This window comes from Corvus brachyrhynchos, unplaced genomic scaffold (assembly GCF_000691975.1).
Source record: "Corvus brachyrhynchos isolate BGI_N302 unplaced genomic scaffold, ASM69197v1 scaffold302, whole genome shotgun sequence".
In the NCBI taxonomy this organism is placed as follows: Eukaryota; Metazoa; Chordata; class Aves; order Passeriformes; family Corvidae; genus Corvus; species Corvus brachyrhynchos.
The window spans coordinates 4,907,296-4,923,833 of record NW_008237244.1 but is presented as its reverse complement, the minus strand read 5'-3'; the positions used below and the strand labels follow the sequence as shown (position 1 = coordinate 4,923,833).

At 40.0% G+C, this 16,538-nt stretch overlaps 1 protein-coding gene across 2 annotated transcripts in view; it reads right to left on the bottom strand.

Annotated features, from left to right (window-relative positions):
* The window catches only part of RAD54B (RAD54 homolog B (S. cerevisiae)), a 67,025-nt gene extending 50,487 nt beyond the window's left edge, over positions 1 to 16,538 (bottom strand). The window contains exons 1-3 of one of the 2 annotated variants that reach the window (XM_008630704.2): positions 16,505 to 16,538; positions 13,202 to 13,355; positions 12,398 to 12,569 (exon numbers count right to left, since the gene is read on the bottom strand). In XM_008630704.2, coding sequence (XP_008628926.1) covers positions 12,398 to 12,569; positions 13,202 to 13,339 — 310 coding nt within the window. In that variant the 5' untranslated portion in view covers positions 13,340 to 13,355; positions 16,505 to 16,538. Of the gene's footprint in view, positions 1 to 12,397; positions 12,570 to 13,201; positions 13,356 to 14,182; positions 14,253 to 16,504 lie in introns of those variants that run through there. The other variant, XM_017730397.1, reaches the window with a different exon arrangement.

The window sequence follows — 16,538 nt, the reverse complement described above, 5'->3', positions numbered from 1 at the left end:
TCCCAGAGAACTATTGAGATGAATGAATCACAGCTATAATACAGTCAGGAATTAAAGTAGCCAAATCACTATGAATTGCTGAAAAAGCTCAATGGCCACAAGCTTTACAAGTGATAGGTTTGTATCACAGCCACTGACTGCATCAAGTGGCCCATGTAAATTTAGGCACATTATAAGACAGAATACCCTGAAGTGGAGAATGACTTAAATCACGGGAGCTTTTTGGAGGGAGAGGGAGGATCCTTTGTCACACAGGACTGAGGAAGAATCTCTCCATGACAGACTTAAAAATAAGGTACATGAGACAAAGGAAAAAAGACATCTGAGAGAACTGAGGATGCCCTAAGAAAGAATGTGTCTGGAAAGATGCAGTGTGGAACAGAGAGCAAACATGAATGTTGAAAGGAATGACACCAGCATAAGTGATTCAGGCTGGGACCTTCTAGTGCAAAAAATATCAGGTCAACAGATTGCTAAACCCTGTGAAGGTGCTCTGCCCACAAAGTGGTAGCCCCAGGATAAGTCTGAAGGACTTCTGTTCTTACTTAGTAATACGCAAGCAAATCAGCTCTGCAGAGACCTGGGGTTAGCATTTACAATCACCTAGGAGCCTGAAAATCCTCAAGAACAAGAGGATGATTGCAAGATTTGAATCAAACCTAAAATGGAACCCTGGTACCCGTGTGCTTAGAAAAAAATGTAGAAAGATTCAGCAGCTAGGATGGGGTATGTTACACACCACTGAATATAGTGGGCTATTATGGCAGTAGAAACATTTGGCAAGTATCAAGGCAGTTGCTCACTCTTGCAAATGACTTTGGCAGCTGCATAAGATGAGAGTGTCTATAGGTAGTAAGGGCTGCAAAACTTCCATTAGCTCATCATATAGTCCTCTACTGACATGACAGCAAGACAGTGCCAAGTCACTCGATCTGCCTGTCTTTAAGAGCCTGCTTGAGCAAAGGGTGGGTGAGAAAACTTTCAACTCCAAAGGTTTCTCATAGGGACAGTTGTTTCATGGGAGATCTCTAAAGCTAAGGGGTGCAGGCATTATTCACTAAGGAGGGGGTTGAAGAAGTTTTGTGAACCAAAAGTCATAATACAACTCCACCTGGAAGTTACAGTGCTTAAATACATTCACAGCAGACCCTTTAGAAATAATACTTTTAGGTCATTCATGTTTCAAATGGCTTTCTCATGTCACTTGATTTTTTTTTCTCATCTTCATCAGCACTTTCACCATCAGTTTTATACTTTATTGTTCTTATCTTTGCTGTACCTGGATATCTCAGGCCACTCCTTTCCTTTCTCCTGCACAATTATTCCTAAACCTCTGTCCTGCATTGGAGGTGAGACAAATAAGGGAAAATTTTACCTCTTCTTTTTCCTGCATCTGTTTTTGTGATCAGCTTTTAGCATGTATTAACTTCCAACCCCTAATAGTTCTTGCAACTGCTGCAAGCACACGAACGCACAGAAGTTAACAATGCAATAATTACCTTTACACAACTCTCTTTAAACTAGCCTGAATTACATCCAGCCTGCTCCAGAGCTCTTATCAGATGAAATTCCAAGCATAAAAGATAAATACAATTCTGTCCCCTCTGCTGATACAAGGCATTCTCCCAACATCTAGCCCACTGAAATGGGGAATATATGAGTTAGCCAATTAAAATGCCCCCCATGCCAAATTTTAAAGAATTTATCTTTATCTCAGTGTGACATTCCAAGACCCACACATTCAGATCAGTAACCATCCTTCAAACTAAGTTTGGCTTAAAGCTACAGGACTCTAAATTATAATACTATGTGACTGTACAGCTCCATGAATTAGCTCTTCACTTTATAAGTCGTGTCCTTAAAAACAGAAAAGTAAGAGCCCCATTCTTTACAAATTAAGAACTGTGTCCATTCCTAATGCATGCTTATACGTCTCTGATCCTCTCTTCCAACGAGATTTTTGATGACTAATCAGAAGCAGCTGAGAAATACAGAAAGGTTTGAAAGTCTGATTTTCTCAGGATATTTTCCCTAAATTCTCACATCTTCACTAGCAAGATAACCCCTAGGAAAAGAATTAGTGTAACAGAAGCCAAGTTTCTGCAGTTCTCCTGTTTTGTTCATAGAGAGATTAAAATTTTGGAGATTATGCTTTTACATACTATCCTGAAAATACTACCCTGTGCATTATTCCCTGCATTTGACAGAGGAACAGCTTTCTCCATTCTTCTAATCTTGCTCAGCAGATATTTTGAAGCCAGTGAGATAACCATCTTATCACTATCTTGTTGGCTCAAGGAAAGTCATATTGTGACAAAGGTTCTGTTTCAGGGAAAACTTAAGGCCCAAAGCCAAAAGCTGGGACTGCACTCTAGTTAGGCTGGCATGGCAACAAAGGGGATCTAAACAATGAGCACAGCCACAGAAAGATTTGACAAGTAGCTTTGAAGCCATCCAGGCCTAGTTTGTCATAATACTCAGGCTAGCTCAAAATAACCTCCCAGTTCCCTTCACTAAGGCATTTCTTATCCCTCCACCTGATAGCTGTGTTCCCTCTTCTTCCCTTAAGCCCACCTTCATAGCTATTGGAGACAAGAGAGCTGGGAATATACACATACACCAACCCTTAACAATCCAAACTAGGACTTTCCAAAGGATGGGAGAAAGGAAAATAAAAACACACATGAGAAAACGTTAATAGCCGTGTATTTCTCTTTAGCCCATCTTACATTCACATAGTGATAACAGATTTTGAAAACTAAAAAAAAAAAAAAAAAGGAAGAAGAAACCGCTCCCCCCAGAATGAATGAGGGAACAGAAAGAATTATTACTGATAAACCTGAATCCTTTAAGATAGTCTCTATGCAGAGTATTTTCCAAGTTCCTTATTTTTAAAGTTACAGTATTAGCTAATTTCTTTTTCTGTATATCGCAGACTATACTCTGTGTGTTTCATGCAACTCTAGGAGCTAAATTGTAATAAATATATTGGGATAGTAAGTTCATTTCCCAACACATCCCCTGCCAGCCCTTGGAAAGGGGTGTTTGCTTTATATCTGCAGTTTCAAAAGTAGACCTCTCTTTCTGCACGAGTGTTTAAGCCTTTCTGCTTGTTTACAAATTTTAATTTTCAATAACTTAATAACTTCAAAAGAAAATGCATGAAAGATTATCATCTGTACATGGAGCACAGCTTTCTTCAATAACGGATATATCACTACTCAAAAGTAAAGAACCTGACAATTTATATTTTTCATTGTAAAGAAGCAGCCACAGTTACATTTAATAGACAAGCTACTACTGCGAAACTTTCATTTTAATCCCTCCAACTTCTTTGGGAAACGTTGAATATCTTATATTGAATATAATTCTTTTTCTTTATTTTCTGATCATGTAATACCCTTCTGATTTCTGGTTTCCTTCCCCTCTCCTTCATTATCTTCATTAGCTCAAATACAAAGCACACTTAACTGGGGCAAATGAAAAGTACATTTCTCTGCCAGTTCACTGCTCTTTTCTCCCATGTGTGAATATCTTGGTTATACCATCTATACTTACATAAAGCCTAGTTATTCACACGGCAGCAAGATATGATCATACCAAATTATAAATTAGGTTGTACTAACTGTGGAAATATCCCACTAGAATTAAGCAAGTTTGCATTTGCATCAGTGTTGCAGATGGCTGCCCCATCCAGGAAAGCAGTTTTGCAGTTGCTGAACGTTATACGAGATGTTGCCTTTGGTGGTGAAGCTGCTGTAAAGTTCCTTCTTTCCATCTCACTCTTGGCTGCTAATTCTACTAGCACCGTGTATCTCAGCACTCAGCTGGGGGGCATCCCAAATTCAAGATGAATAAACACCATTAGGAATGTGACAACAGCCCAGGAGAACACCAAGTGTGCACAATCAGCTGGGGAAATGCTAGGGAAGGCCTTAAGACAGCAGCAGAGTAGAAGACATCATTAACACTGCAAGGAAGAGCACCAAGTAAAAGGTGTTGTCTTGAGGAGATGTCAAAGAATCCCAAAGCTACAGACCAGAAAATACAAGACCCACTGTGACTGATGGATAGATGAACACTTCTGGAACCAGCATCCAATCAGATACGGACAATTTATCTTATGATGTGTTTAGATCAATCCAGTTTTATTAACGAGTCCCCATCTCTTGAGATCAAACAGCCACAGATGACACCTAAACAGTAAAGAAACTATCCTGAATTGAAAATAAACTTGCCTATAAATTTGTCTATTCATTATTATAAACTATTCTGTGTAGAACATTGGAGGGAAAATGAGGACATTTTAAATCATAAAGATCTAGCAACATAATTTGATACTATTTTGAATAAGAAATTATAACAAAATTTATAGACTTGTAAAATCTTACTTGCAAACAATGCAGTAATAAATTACTTACACTCAGGCATCCAGTCACCTCTTAGCTGTTCTAAGGGGTGCTTGGTAATTATTAAGAACTACACATGATTATGGAGTATCTTTTACCCAAAGATTTAACTGCTTTACCAGCTGTTTATAAAAACATTTGAAGGGCACACAGAACTGCAGCTACACATGCAGCTCCACCACTGAAATGGACTAACTGAAATATCTCTTCTAGTTCATCTGTGAAGTACAACAACAGAAATTAAATTAATACTTGTACTTTTGCAGATATCCAAGTAATTCTAGGAATAATCTGGTTCATTATGAGATGCCAGGTATGAATGTTTTTAGTTGTGTTACTAGAAACCATAAGTAGGCAATTAGACTGAAACTGGACAATATGAAAATCCTAAAAATAAATTTTTTTAATCCCCTGATTAAAAGTGATAGGTAATTGATTGCTACTATCATAAATGAACAGTGGATTTTCTCTTAATATTCACATTAATTGGTTAAAAGGATTTTATTCATATCAAGTGATAAGAGGTATCAGATAGACCTGTAACAATGGTCTAGAAAGATGAAGGAACAACATTATGAAAAATTAAGCTTAAGTGTACAAAGCATCCAAACCTTACAGACGAATGTAGTCAATAAACATTAACATTCCAGAGAAGATAGAGAAAATATATTCAAAACTACATGCAAATAATAAGTACAGTTAATATCATCAGCATGAAAAACATTCAGAAACATCTGCTTAGAGATATAGGGTGAGCACATTAACCCTGTAATGAAATACAATTACAATTTGTCCTCAGTGTTAGCTCAAAGATAGTATCTGAGTATGACTTCTGGCAAAGTTCCTCTTGGAAGATGCATTAGCAGATGCCACTGTGATGGATGAAAGACAAGGTACTCTTGAACCAAAAACCAACCAAACAGGAGGTGAACTGTAACAGAATAGAACTCTGTATCCAGTTTTTCTGTTCACCTACATCCGGTTCAAACAGTGAAATCTCAGTCTAACTGGAATGTTGCATCTAAGTGTTTAGGTGAAAGAGCTATCCATTTCCACACACTATATAGTAACCCGAAAGGCAAAACACAGTAACATTCTTCTAGATTAAAAGTACCAACAGAAAGCAAGCTATAAACTCAAATAATAAACATAAATCAAATTATGTATGCTTTTATATAAATGAAATAAATATATATTAAAATCATTAAATTGAAGGCAATGTGGGTAAAAACCTCAGTTCTTGCGAATCCCACTCACCAGTAACACTGAGGAGATACTAAGTATAGTTTAGGGATCTGCCTATTCATTGTTTCTTCAAATTAGCTGTAGTTTGAATTGTTATTGCTAATAGAACCTCAGAATGTCATGATGACAAGTAGAAACCAAGCACTTGAGAGGTGCAATAATATCCTTCAAAACACATTTATGGTTTTGTTTTCAGTTACTGGTAAGTAGTTTAGGAATACTTAAATAATTTTCATTTTTAAAGAGCATGCGTACTTAGCTGATAGAATTCTTTGGAGGCATGTGAGAAAAAGTATTAATGACAATGTCAAATAAATCACCTCTCTCCCAAAGATCCATTGTGTCAACAAGTACTATATTCTGAATACAAAACAAAGGTATCAAAGAGCTTGCCATGTTCTTTGCCTCTTAAAAACAAGCAAAATAATAAAGGAGTAGTAAAGTTCATTTTCCTAAAAAGATATGTAACATTATTTTCCAGTATTCAGAACTTACAATCACAAGTCATAAACTGTCGAATGAACGTGTTCAATACCTTACAGTTCAAACACTCTTAAAATTACAACACTATATGTAGGTTTCATTCAACTGTAGCTACAAACTTATTAAATGTCTCTGGAAATACCTCATCTCACAGAATTTCAGAGTCTCTTGCACTTCACTTTTATTAATGACATTTTAGGGAAGAAGTTTTTTGAAAACAAGCTTAGAAAAACAAGTATTTTTTTTAAGCCAGATATGCTATAATTTTTAGATTTATTCATCTAATCAAATCCTTACTCGTCTGCTCCAAGAAATGGACACCATGTGTCAGATAACTGAGTTTTTTTGAAAGAATGCACAGCATTTTCAGGGCTGGGTTTCAGAAAGATTAGGCCTATGAACAGTGCAGTTGTCCAGTGGTTCACAGGTGTTTCAAAAGAATTTCAAAGGAACCTGAGGTATTTATTTTCACATTCCACTGCTGCACTGGAAACCCAAACACAGCAGCTTTGAGTGTGATATAAAACTATCAAACTGTTTATCATCTGCATTAAATGATAAGGAGACAATAAACTGAAATAATGCATACACATCAATCTTAAAATTATTTTAATGCCCCTTTAACAGAGAAGTATGACACTCCAGAGACTGATAGTCAAATATAATTCCATTATAATATTAATAATAAAAAAAACCCCAAACTGACTCTGGCTTTTGCAACTGGTTTTCATTACTTCTGAATTTCATACCAAAGCCAGCTTTGACAAAACAATTTAACTTCACACTACAAAGAAGGTTATGATTTACATAATCAATGTAATTGCAACACTAGCTGTAACGAATAGCAGACAAGTGACGTAAAGGGCAGAAACTGTCTTGGAAAATCTAAGTTATTAAGAAATTACTTAAGATTTAAGGAAGCCTCAATACAGGATTGTTTTCTCACTACAATGCTTGCATCACCAATGAACCTGAAGACCATAACTAACATTTACATTAGACTTACTTCCTTTATACCACATTTCAGGACAGCTCTTCAAAGCCTTGCAGGGTTAGCCCCATTCTGCAGGCATGGAAAGAGCTTTGGCAGAAAATGCCTTGTTCAGAAAGGCAACAGCACATCAACAGAAGTAGCTCACCCAGTTTCACTCCACAAAGTTTTGGTTATTTTTCTAAAGTCATCACAGAGGACCCACACCAGCTGCACCCAGAATTCACGATACTGAAAAGACATTTAGTATCTTTTCCACTTCACAACATTTTTTTGCTAGAATGACTGCTGACTTCCCAGATTTTTTGGAAATAAATCCACTACTTATCTTTCAAGTGCATGGCTAAGCAGAACTAGCAGATACAAATTTTAGCAGATCTACCTTATAAGGAAGCATGACCTATAGGGAAGCATGACCACAGACACTGAAAATTTTCTTCAAGTGTAAGCTTCATCCTAACAACTGGAAGTTTCAGCATGCAGCAGATAAACACAAAAGCCGTAAGACTTAAAGACATACAAGGAAGCTGAATTTCCCCACATTAGCTCTGCCAAACAGAGTTCATACACTCTGGGTCACATACCATGCCAGTGGCAGCATCCTATCACGGCTATCACACCCCCATTTTCTGGGGCTGAAACCCAGGAAGAAGAGTGGGAAAGGCTCTCTGAAGCACCTTACAGAATGGAGGGGGTTTCTGCCTACCGGGGCCTGGAATTTGTGCAATCTCCAGATGCTAGAAGGGGCTTTGATGGAGAAAAAAAGAAACAAAAACCACAAAGACACGCAAAAGTGACAGACGAAGATGGTTCAGGGAAGAACAAGCACACAACAATAAAAGGAAAAAGGCAGACACTTTTAAACAGATGAAAGTCAGTAAGCTTCCTCAGCAAGGCACTGCATCCTGTTGCCAGAGCAAGTCCCATCTTCTTACTAAACTACATTTCTAAATATTTTCCCAGGTGAAAGCTGGAGCTGGACCACACATAGGTCATAGGGCTCAAGTACCTGATATGTCAGCAAGCAGAGAGGCCAGAGACCAAGGACACTGACTGGATATACTGTGTGAGATTGCTAACAAATACCAACATGGACTAGCTGGCAAGTAGCATAAGAGGCTTGGGAGCTAAATATTGGAGCAGCCATGAGTCTGGGCCAGATACTGGGGAGACCAGAGGGTCTGAGAGTTGGCTACTGAAGGGACCAAGAAATCCATGCAAGTCACTCGAGAGACCAGGACACCCTGTGTTGGGGTCTCCTCCCCTGCCATGGAGCCCTGGGAGAGGGGCCCTGAGGGCACAGACACGGGGTTTCCCTGCCCCTGCTCAGCCTCGTTCCCATGGGTTGGTTTGTGTTCCCTGCGCGGGCAGAAGGACCCTTGGTCCCGTGACTGGAACAGTTCCTCGGCAGAGCTCCGGCCATGCGGCTGGAGAAATAAACATCTCTGAAACAGCTATCAAGAATCTGTCTGTCCATATATATTTCCTTTCCACGGGACTCCTGGTTTGATATATGCATGTTGCAGGATCCCCACTGCAACAAACCAACACAATCCTTATTGGGCTGATACCCAGTTACTGCTTGATGCTCTACCTGAATCAGAAAAGCAATTAGTTATAAAGACACCTGTGAATATGGCTGAAGATGATTGCAGGATAACACAGGAGGATGTTAAAAAGGTACTTCCTCTTCAGGATCCAGAGTGGGGCCCTAATGAGCCAGATGAAATGGCACAGTTAAAAAGGTACTGGGGATTCATAATAAAAGGGCTAGAAAGAGCAATCCCTAAAGCCATAGACTGCTCAGCCCCGTATGCTATGAAGCTGGGTCCCTCTCAAACACCTTCTGAATTTTTAGACAACTTGCGAGATGCGATGCGTTGCCATGCCACCTCGGATCCTGGACCGGAAGAAGGAGTGCAGCAATTGGTAAATTTATTTTTAGGACAATCCACAGGAGACATCCGGCAGAAGCTTCAGAAGATGCAAGGTCCAACAACCCGGAATCTAGAGACTTTGCTTAGTGTGGCACGGAGCATTTATAGCAATTGGGGAGAGGGAATGCAAAAATTAATAAGGGTGGTAAAAGAAGAAAAAATAAAGGAAGACGTGGGCAAGGTCCACCAAGACAAGGACCACCCCGACTAGGAAGGGACCAGTGTGCCTTGTACAAAACCTGGGCATTGGAAAAACCAGTGCCCAGAAAAGAGAAAGGGTGATGGAAAAGAAATACGACCAGAGAGGTGCGGGGGTGGTTGCTCATATCCAAGACTGGGCGCTACCCTAGGGGACCCTCTGGTTATAGTTAAACTAGGGAACGAAGAAAAGAAAGTGGAATTTTTAGTAGATACAGAAGCAACATACTCAGTGTTGAATAAAGCTTTGATACCCATATCAAGGGGTTATTTTGTAGTGACAGGGTCAACTGGCCAATCTGGAAAGGCATACTTTTGTAAACCACTGAAATATAAATTGAGAAAACAGTGGGGAATTCACCAATTTTTAGCCCCGAACGCGACCCCGGGAAGAGCGCGCAGGCACCAGCAGCCCCGACAATTCCAACACGGGAGCGACCAAAGGAGAGAGCAAAGACGCAGCGAGACAGAAAACAGCAGCCACTCGGAAAAAGGAAAAGATCATAGTAACTAAGATCTTAGGGATAGTAAAATGGTATAATGTTAAGCAAAATTATGGTTTTATAACAAGGTGTGACAACCAGCAAGACATATTCGTGCATAGAACTGCTATTAAAAAGAATAACCCTGAAAAATGCATCCCAAGCTTGGCAGATGGAGAAGTCGTGGAATTCAAAATTATACGAGGTAGAAAAGGGTTACAAGCGTCGCAGGTCACTGGGCCTGATGGTGTTTCTGTAAAAGGCAGTATATATGCAAAAAATCGTAGTCATGTTAGACAGTATCTCTATTATAAGCCCCCCCTACAGTCTCCCTTTCCTAATCCCACCTTTCCCTTTTACCCTATGTCCTATTACCCCCAGTGTATTCCCAATCTGTTTTTTCATCCATGGTTTCCCTCACAAAACCATGCTTTTGCCAATTGTTTCACCAACATACCGAGCAGCGACAGCGAAGAGGATGAATCACCCTCCCCACAGGGTCCTATAACATTAAGGACCCGGGGGCAAATTAAAAGAAACATACAAGCACCTTTAAGGGAAGCAGTAAATCATGAAGGGATTCCTATATTAGTTAAAATCCCCTTTTCTATTATAGATCTAGAAGCCTGGGAAAAAGTGGCCAGAAATTACCAGAGTGACCCAATATTGGGGTTGCTAAGAAATTTAAATTTATGGTGAACCAATGTTGGGGTCCCTCCCCCGCCGTGTAGCCCTGGGAGAGGGGCCCTGAGGGCACAGACACGGGGTTTCCCTGCCCCTGCTCAGCCTCGTTCCCATTGGTTGGTTTGTGTTCCCTGCGCGGGCAGAAGGACCCTTGGTCCCGTGACTGGAACAGCTCCTCGGCAGAGCTCCGGCCATGCGGCTGGAGAAATAAACATCTCTGAAACAGCTAGCAAGAATCTGTCCATATATATTTCCTTTCCACGGGACTCCTGGTTTGGTATATGTATGTTGCAGGATCCCCACTGCAACAACCTTGGGGGTTGGCTCCTGGTAAGTTCAGTTACCAGGCAGACGTGTTTGTACATGTGCATCTCTTGGGCACAAGGCAACTGGGAGATCACTGAAGCCAGGAGCCCACCACTAAGTAGACCAAGTGGCTAAGACAAGTTTGTGGCAGGGCCTGTAGCATTCTTGTACCTGTGGGAGTGCAAATCTGCAAACCAGCAACTGGAGTGGGAGCTGTGGGCCTCTGTGACTCACGTGCCCACAGCTGGGATGTCCAGCAAATCAAGGAGCCAGCTACTGAACAGACTGAGTGCACAAGGTCAGTTACTGGAGGGATCTGAAGTCTCTGTGTGCATGTGTATTTACATCTAGATACAGTGTATCTAGATGTAAATTTACATCAGATACAAGTGTAATCATTTGTTTTTCCGCAAACAGGCTTTCACCCCAAGCAGCCAGAGAAGGGAACAGGATGTGTCCACAGGCACTGCTTTTGCTTGCCTGAGTGCTGGGTTCCCTGTCTGTGGTGGCCTATGTTACCAGTCATGTGTATGTGTGTATAGGACATACGTAAGCCAATTGGGAATAATTCCCTTTTGGAAATTAGCCTCACTATTGGCTGGACCTGGGGACACGGAGCTGTATCAGTTTTGCTTCAATCAGGCTTCAAGATTTAAGATGTCTTATAATAAAATAAAATATGACTTTGTTAAAGCCTTCCAACAATTCAAGGTGGTAAGTGGCCCTGAAATGCTCTTTTAAAACTTCCCTCACTACACAAAGTATTATTAATAACATGAACCTTAAACCATCGTTATCAGTGTAATTAATTATGAGGAAACAACAGTGAAATAACTGTAAGACAGGTATTTAGAATGCCTGAGCTGGCTCCAAAAGGAGCAATTTTCATCCATCAATGTTAGTAACCCAGTTCAAGTGCAAGGCTTCCAAGATCTACTTGGCTCCTGAGGTCATACACTTGGATTCATACAACACAGAACTGTGCTGTATCTGTAGTCAGGGCACACCAGGACTGGGAAATGAAGACACTCAACCCCACAATGTTGTTCAGATCCATCCAAGTGCACTTGCTACAGTTCAGACACTTCAATGTCTTTGCAGTGCTTACTACCCTGGTTTTTTGGAGGCATTTATTACCAGGGCACAGCTGATGAAGTGCACACCCACAAATGAGCAAAGCCAGTTCTGCACTGTGGCTAAAGTTGGCTTGAGCCTTAAGTGCCCACTGGAGACACTGAAGAAAAGAAATCCTCATGAATTCTGAAAAAAACCTGAATTCATTCAAAATGGTTAGCCTTCTCTGTATGAGGTCATCAAGGTTTCCAAATTACAACACTTTCCCACTATTTAAGGTATCATAATTCTTGTATTGCCTTCAACTGTAGATTAGAGTGAGTTGGCTATAAGGCTCTTCTGGAAGACACAAACCTGAATAGCAACATTATCAACTGGCTTCCAAAACACCTTGGTTCTTTCCTTTTGTATTAAAAAAGTCATTTAACACTTGTTTCTTTTACTCTATCCAGTAGAACACCAAATAATGCCACCATTACACAGCCCTTGTAATAGTACTTCACAAAAGTTTAGTATATGCAGCCTATCATTCATAAGCTTTAAAATTCTCTTATCATACATGGTAGTAAAAAAGAAAGAGCATCTTACCAGCTTTGGGCACATTTAGCATTTTCATTTCTGCCTTGCTACACTTGTCAACACTGAAACATGCTTTTGTCTTTACTTTTCCAGTTGATTCCAAAGACTGTGTAAAATTTTCATTTTGATTCTGGACGTTTATTTTAGAAAGCAATGAAGCATCTCCCTCTTTCTCATCTATCTGCAAAAGAGAAATAAGTTCACAATAGCATTTTCTTCATGCAGGTGAAGAGAAATAGAGAAAAGAGCAACAAGAAGGGATCTCAAGACATTCTAATTGTCATTATCAAACTTGCTACATAAATATATACATCTCTACAAAACTGTGTGCATCACAACAAAAAGTATGTGCACACAATACCAAACACCTATGTAAACAGTTTATGAATTTAATTTAATACAAGTCTTCTGTAGATAAATAAAAATTGTGATGCTTTTCTGTGTCAAAGGTTTCAGAGAAAGTTCCTTTGCAGCAGAACTGCAACCCAACAGACTGAGACTTTAGTACAAGTATCCTGAGTTCTTAACTGCTTTTACAAAAAATAAAATCCAATAAAGCCCATGCCAAGATGCAATCCCCACCTCCTTTACACTTGAGAATAGCATTTGGGCTCAATACTGATCAATTTTATTTATTTGAAAAACATTTTTCGGCAACCTAACCTGAGAAGCAAGATCAAAGGTACTGAGAGCAAAGCTATCAAAATTTTTTCTGATATATTATTAAACCAGAGATTGTTTGTGGTGAGCTCAGATGTTATCTTTTAATCACAATACTGTACAAAATACTTTTTAGTGCACTGTTTGGTTTACCTCCTTTAACTTCATTTCTTGGTCCATCTCCTTAGTTTCATTCTTGAGACAAACAGGAATACACTTCCCTGGTGGTATAAACCTTGGCTTTTTGCCTGCATTTCCTAGGACTTGACTTGGAGCTGCAGATCGCCTCATATTTAACTGTACTGCTCTGGAGGGTGGACAGGAAGGAAAGAAGCAGATAAAGACAACTATAGTCAGGATAGGCTTTAAATATAAAAATATATCCATAGATGACAACATAAGCACTATTTCAAAATATAAGAGAGCATAAAAGATCTTCAAATAACAATATTCATTCACAAGCATAATAAAATTTAAGAAAAAGTAGTATTGTTGCAATGCTTTGTTTAAGTACTAAAAAGGATCGACTACAGCAAATACTGCAGCTGAACATCTCATTTTTCATTTTAAAAGCCACTAATGCAGTTCCAATAGCAATAAATGCTCTGGAGATGCACAGTATAGGGCTACTTAACAAACTTACACCAGTTTATAAAAAGAAAAATAATTTTAAGCAAAACTATTCTAAACACTTGAAACATAATTTTGAAAAGCCCATTATTAGTGTACAATGAACAATGAATGCTGAAGGTATGTCTCATACCTGGGAACAGCCTTTTACATTAAACAGTCAATTACATTGGTCATTCAGGTTCACCATAATAAGATTAACATTCAGCAGAAAATTATCTCAGAATTACAGTGGATATTATTGCTCCATGTTATGTCCACTTGAACAGTGGAAGGAATGTATTAGATGTTTTCCCTCAAAATGTAAGACCATTATTCCCCTGAACAACCTTAAGACAAAACCAAACATATGCCGATGTTAATATAACAAAGCTTACTCTGCAACCACTAAAATAACAAGGTATAATCTTAATGCTTCAAAGTAATAGACAGGAATCAAACAAAAGAAGAAAACTCCAATAGAATAACACAGCAGCTGAAATGAAGAAGGCAAGCACAACTTACAGTACAATTACAGGTTTAATTCTCCATTTACGCATGTTTATTTTAAATGATCCCCCCAACTACTAGGTTAAAAACAAACCATAATACAGATTGCAGAATCAAACTTCTGTACTATCTCAAAAGCACATTTGCATCCTGCTGCAAAAGCCAGTGTATTTCTGCACCTTTTTTGGTGCTACTCTGCACTCCAGTGGCTTCCTGCGGCACAACCACCGTTCTTGCCAAGGTCTGCACTGAAGCAGTTTGCAAACACGCAGGCACTGGTAGCAGGAGTACTGCTCTCTCCCCAGTATGAGTACAATTAGTATATATGTGATGCTGTTATTAGACATAAATCTTAGGGGCAAAATGGCCTCAACTGTTGTCACTTCCACTGTGGCTGTTATTAAAAATACAAGGAAAGAAGCCTCTGACTGTGTCTACAGCAGTGCACTTAAGTTAGGCCTACCTGACAACAGTGATACCATATGAATTTTAGTTAACCCTATGCAGTAAGGGAGTAGCTTGGTTTTTATAACAGGAGTATCTGTAGCATGAAAAGTCACTGTGAACACTGCAAAGGTGTCAAACCTTCTGGGGGAGCAGACTGCAAGTGCCAGTGCTGAGCACAGCCAGCTTCAGGTGCCATGTGAACCTGGAACAAGTTCTCTACCCAACCTACACTACACAAGAGACACTTGGGAAGACAACACAGGACACCCCATGGCTCTGCATGAGGACTGGGCATAGCATGGCTGCAGTGCTACACTAACCCTGCCCACTGCACTTCTGGTTCTGTGGAACGGGAAAGCTGCGCAATTCATAAATTGCACATATCCGTGCTTAAAGTGCTCTGGTTTCCAAATCCATTTAGACATTGCACTGTCATTTGGTCTTAAACCACAAAAACAGACTCATTAGGAGATTTGAAAATTACTAAGACATTTGAAGACACTACCCTTGATAACTCAGTAACTTCACTGTTACCAGTATTACCTACTTGCAACTACAAAGACCCTTACAGGTTTGTGGGTTTTAAAATGAAATATTGCATCCAGAAATACATCTTTGTCTTTAAAATAACAGGTTTCATAAAATGTAACAAAAACATGTTTAAAAAAATAATAGCCAAAAGGTTTACATTTTGTCCCTTTACTCCTACACAATAGAAATAGAACATCGCGGATGTACAACAAACCACTGATGCCAGATCTTTTAGATGAGATCAGAGCAGGTGTAGCAAGGGCAAGGAATAGCTCCACATTACAACTAAATGAATGAACATGCAAATACGCCCCTTCCTCAGAGATAGCACCGATACACCTGAGAACCTTGTACGTTCCTTACCGTTAGGTCTGGCTGCAGGGAAACAGCTGCAAGCAATGCAAAAAGCACTGCTCCTAGCTTTTATTAGCAACCAGGCCTGGCCAAACCCAGTGCACCGTGAAACCATAGCCCAAACCGTCTCATGGGTGCAGCTGGTTTGTCAGGCATTGAATTCGGTTGTACTTTTGTCCTTAAGGATACATTAATAGCTGCATTAAAATGAAATACACATACAAAAAATGCTTCAAAGTTTTACACATCCAGCTCAACACGGTGCGCACGGAGCTCTGCTAAAGGCAGCTACAATACCCATATCTCGGCCCAAACTTAACACGCTGCTCCTTGAGTGTTTGAAGAGGCACTGCCGGCACAGATGGAGAGGCAGAACAGCGGCTGTGGGCAACTTCAGAGACATGACACAGCATCAGCTTTTACTCAGTTAAATTGCAGGCAGAGAGTGCACCGCCTTGAACATCAATATTACTGAAAAATCGCTTCAGATCAGAAGAAGCTCTAAGGAATTTTTACAAGAGCATGTAGTTATAGGACAAGGAGGAATGGCTTCAAACTGAAACAGAGAGGGTTTATATTAAATATAAGGAAGAAATTCTTCACTCTGAGGATGTTAAGGCACTGGAACAGGTTGCCCAGAGAACTTGTGGATGCCCCATCGCTCAAGGCCAGGTTGGATGAAGCTCTGAGCAACCTGACCTAGAAGGAATTTTTACAAGAGCATGTAGTTATAGGACAAGGAGGAATGGCTTCAAACTGAAACAGAGAGGGTTTATATTAAATATAAGGAAGAAATTCTTCACTCTGAGGATGTTAAGGCACTGGAACAGGTTGCCCAGAGAACTTGTGGATGCCCCATCGCTCAAGGCCAGGTTGGATGAAGCTCTGAGCAACCTGACCTAGTGAAAGATGTCCCTGCCCACGGCAGGGGGGTTGGAACTAGGTAATTCTTAAGATCTTTCCCAGGGTCATTTCCACCGGGACCCCCGTCCGTAGCTCCCGTACCTGCGGTCCCGTCGCCGGTCCGTCCCGCCTCTGC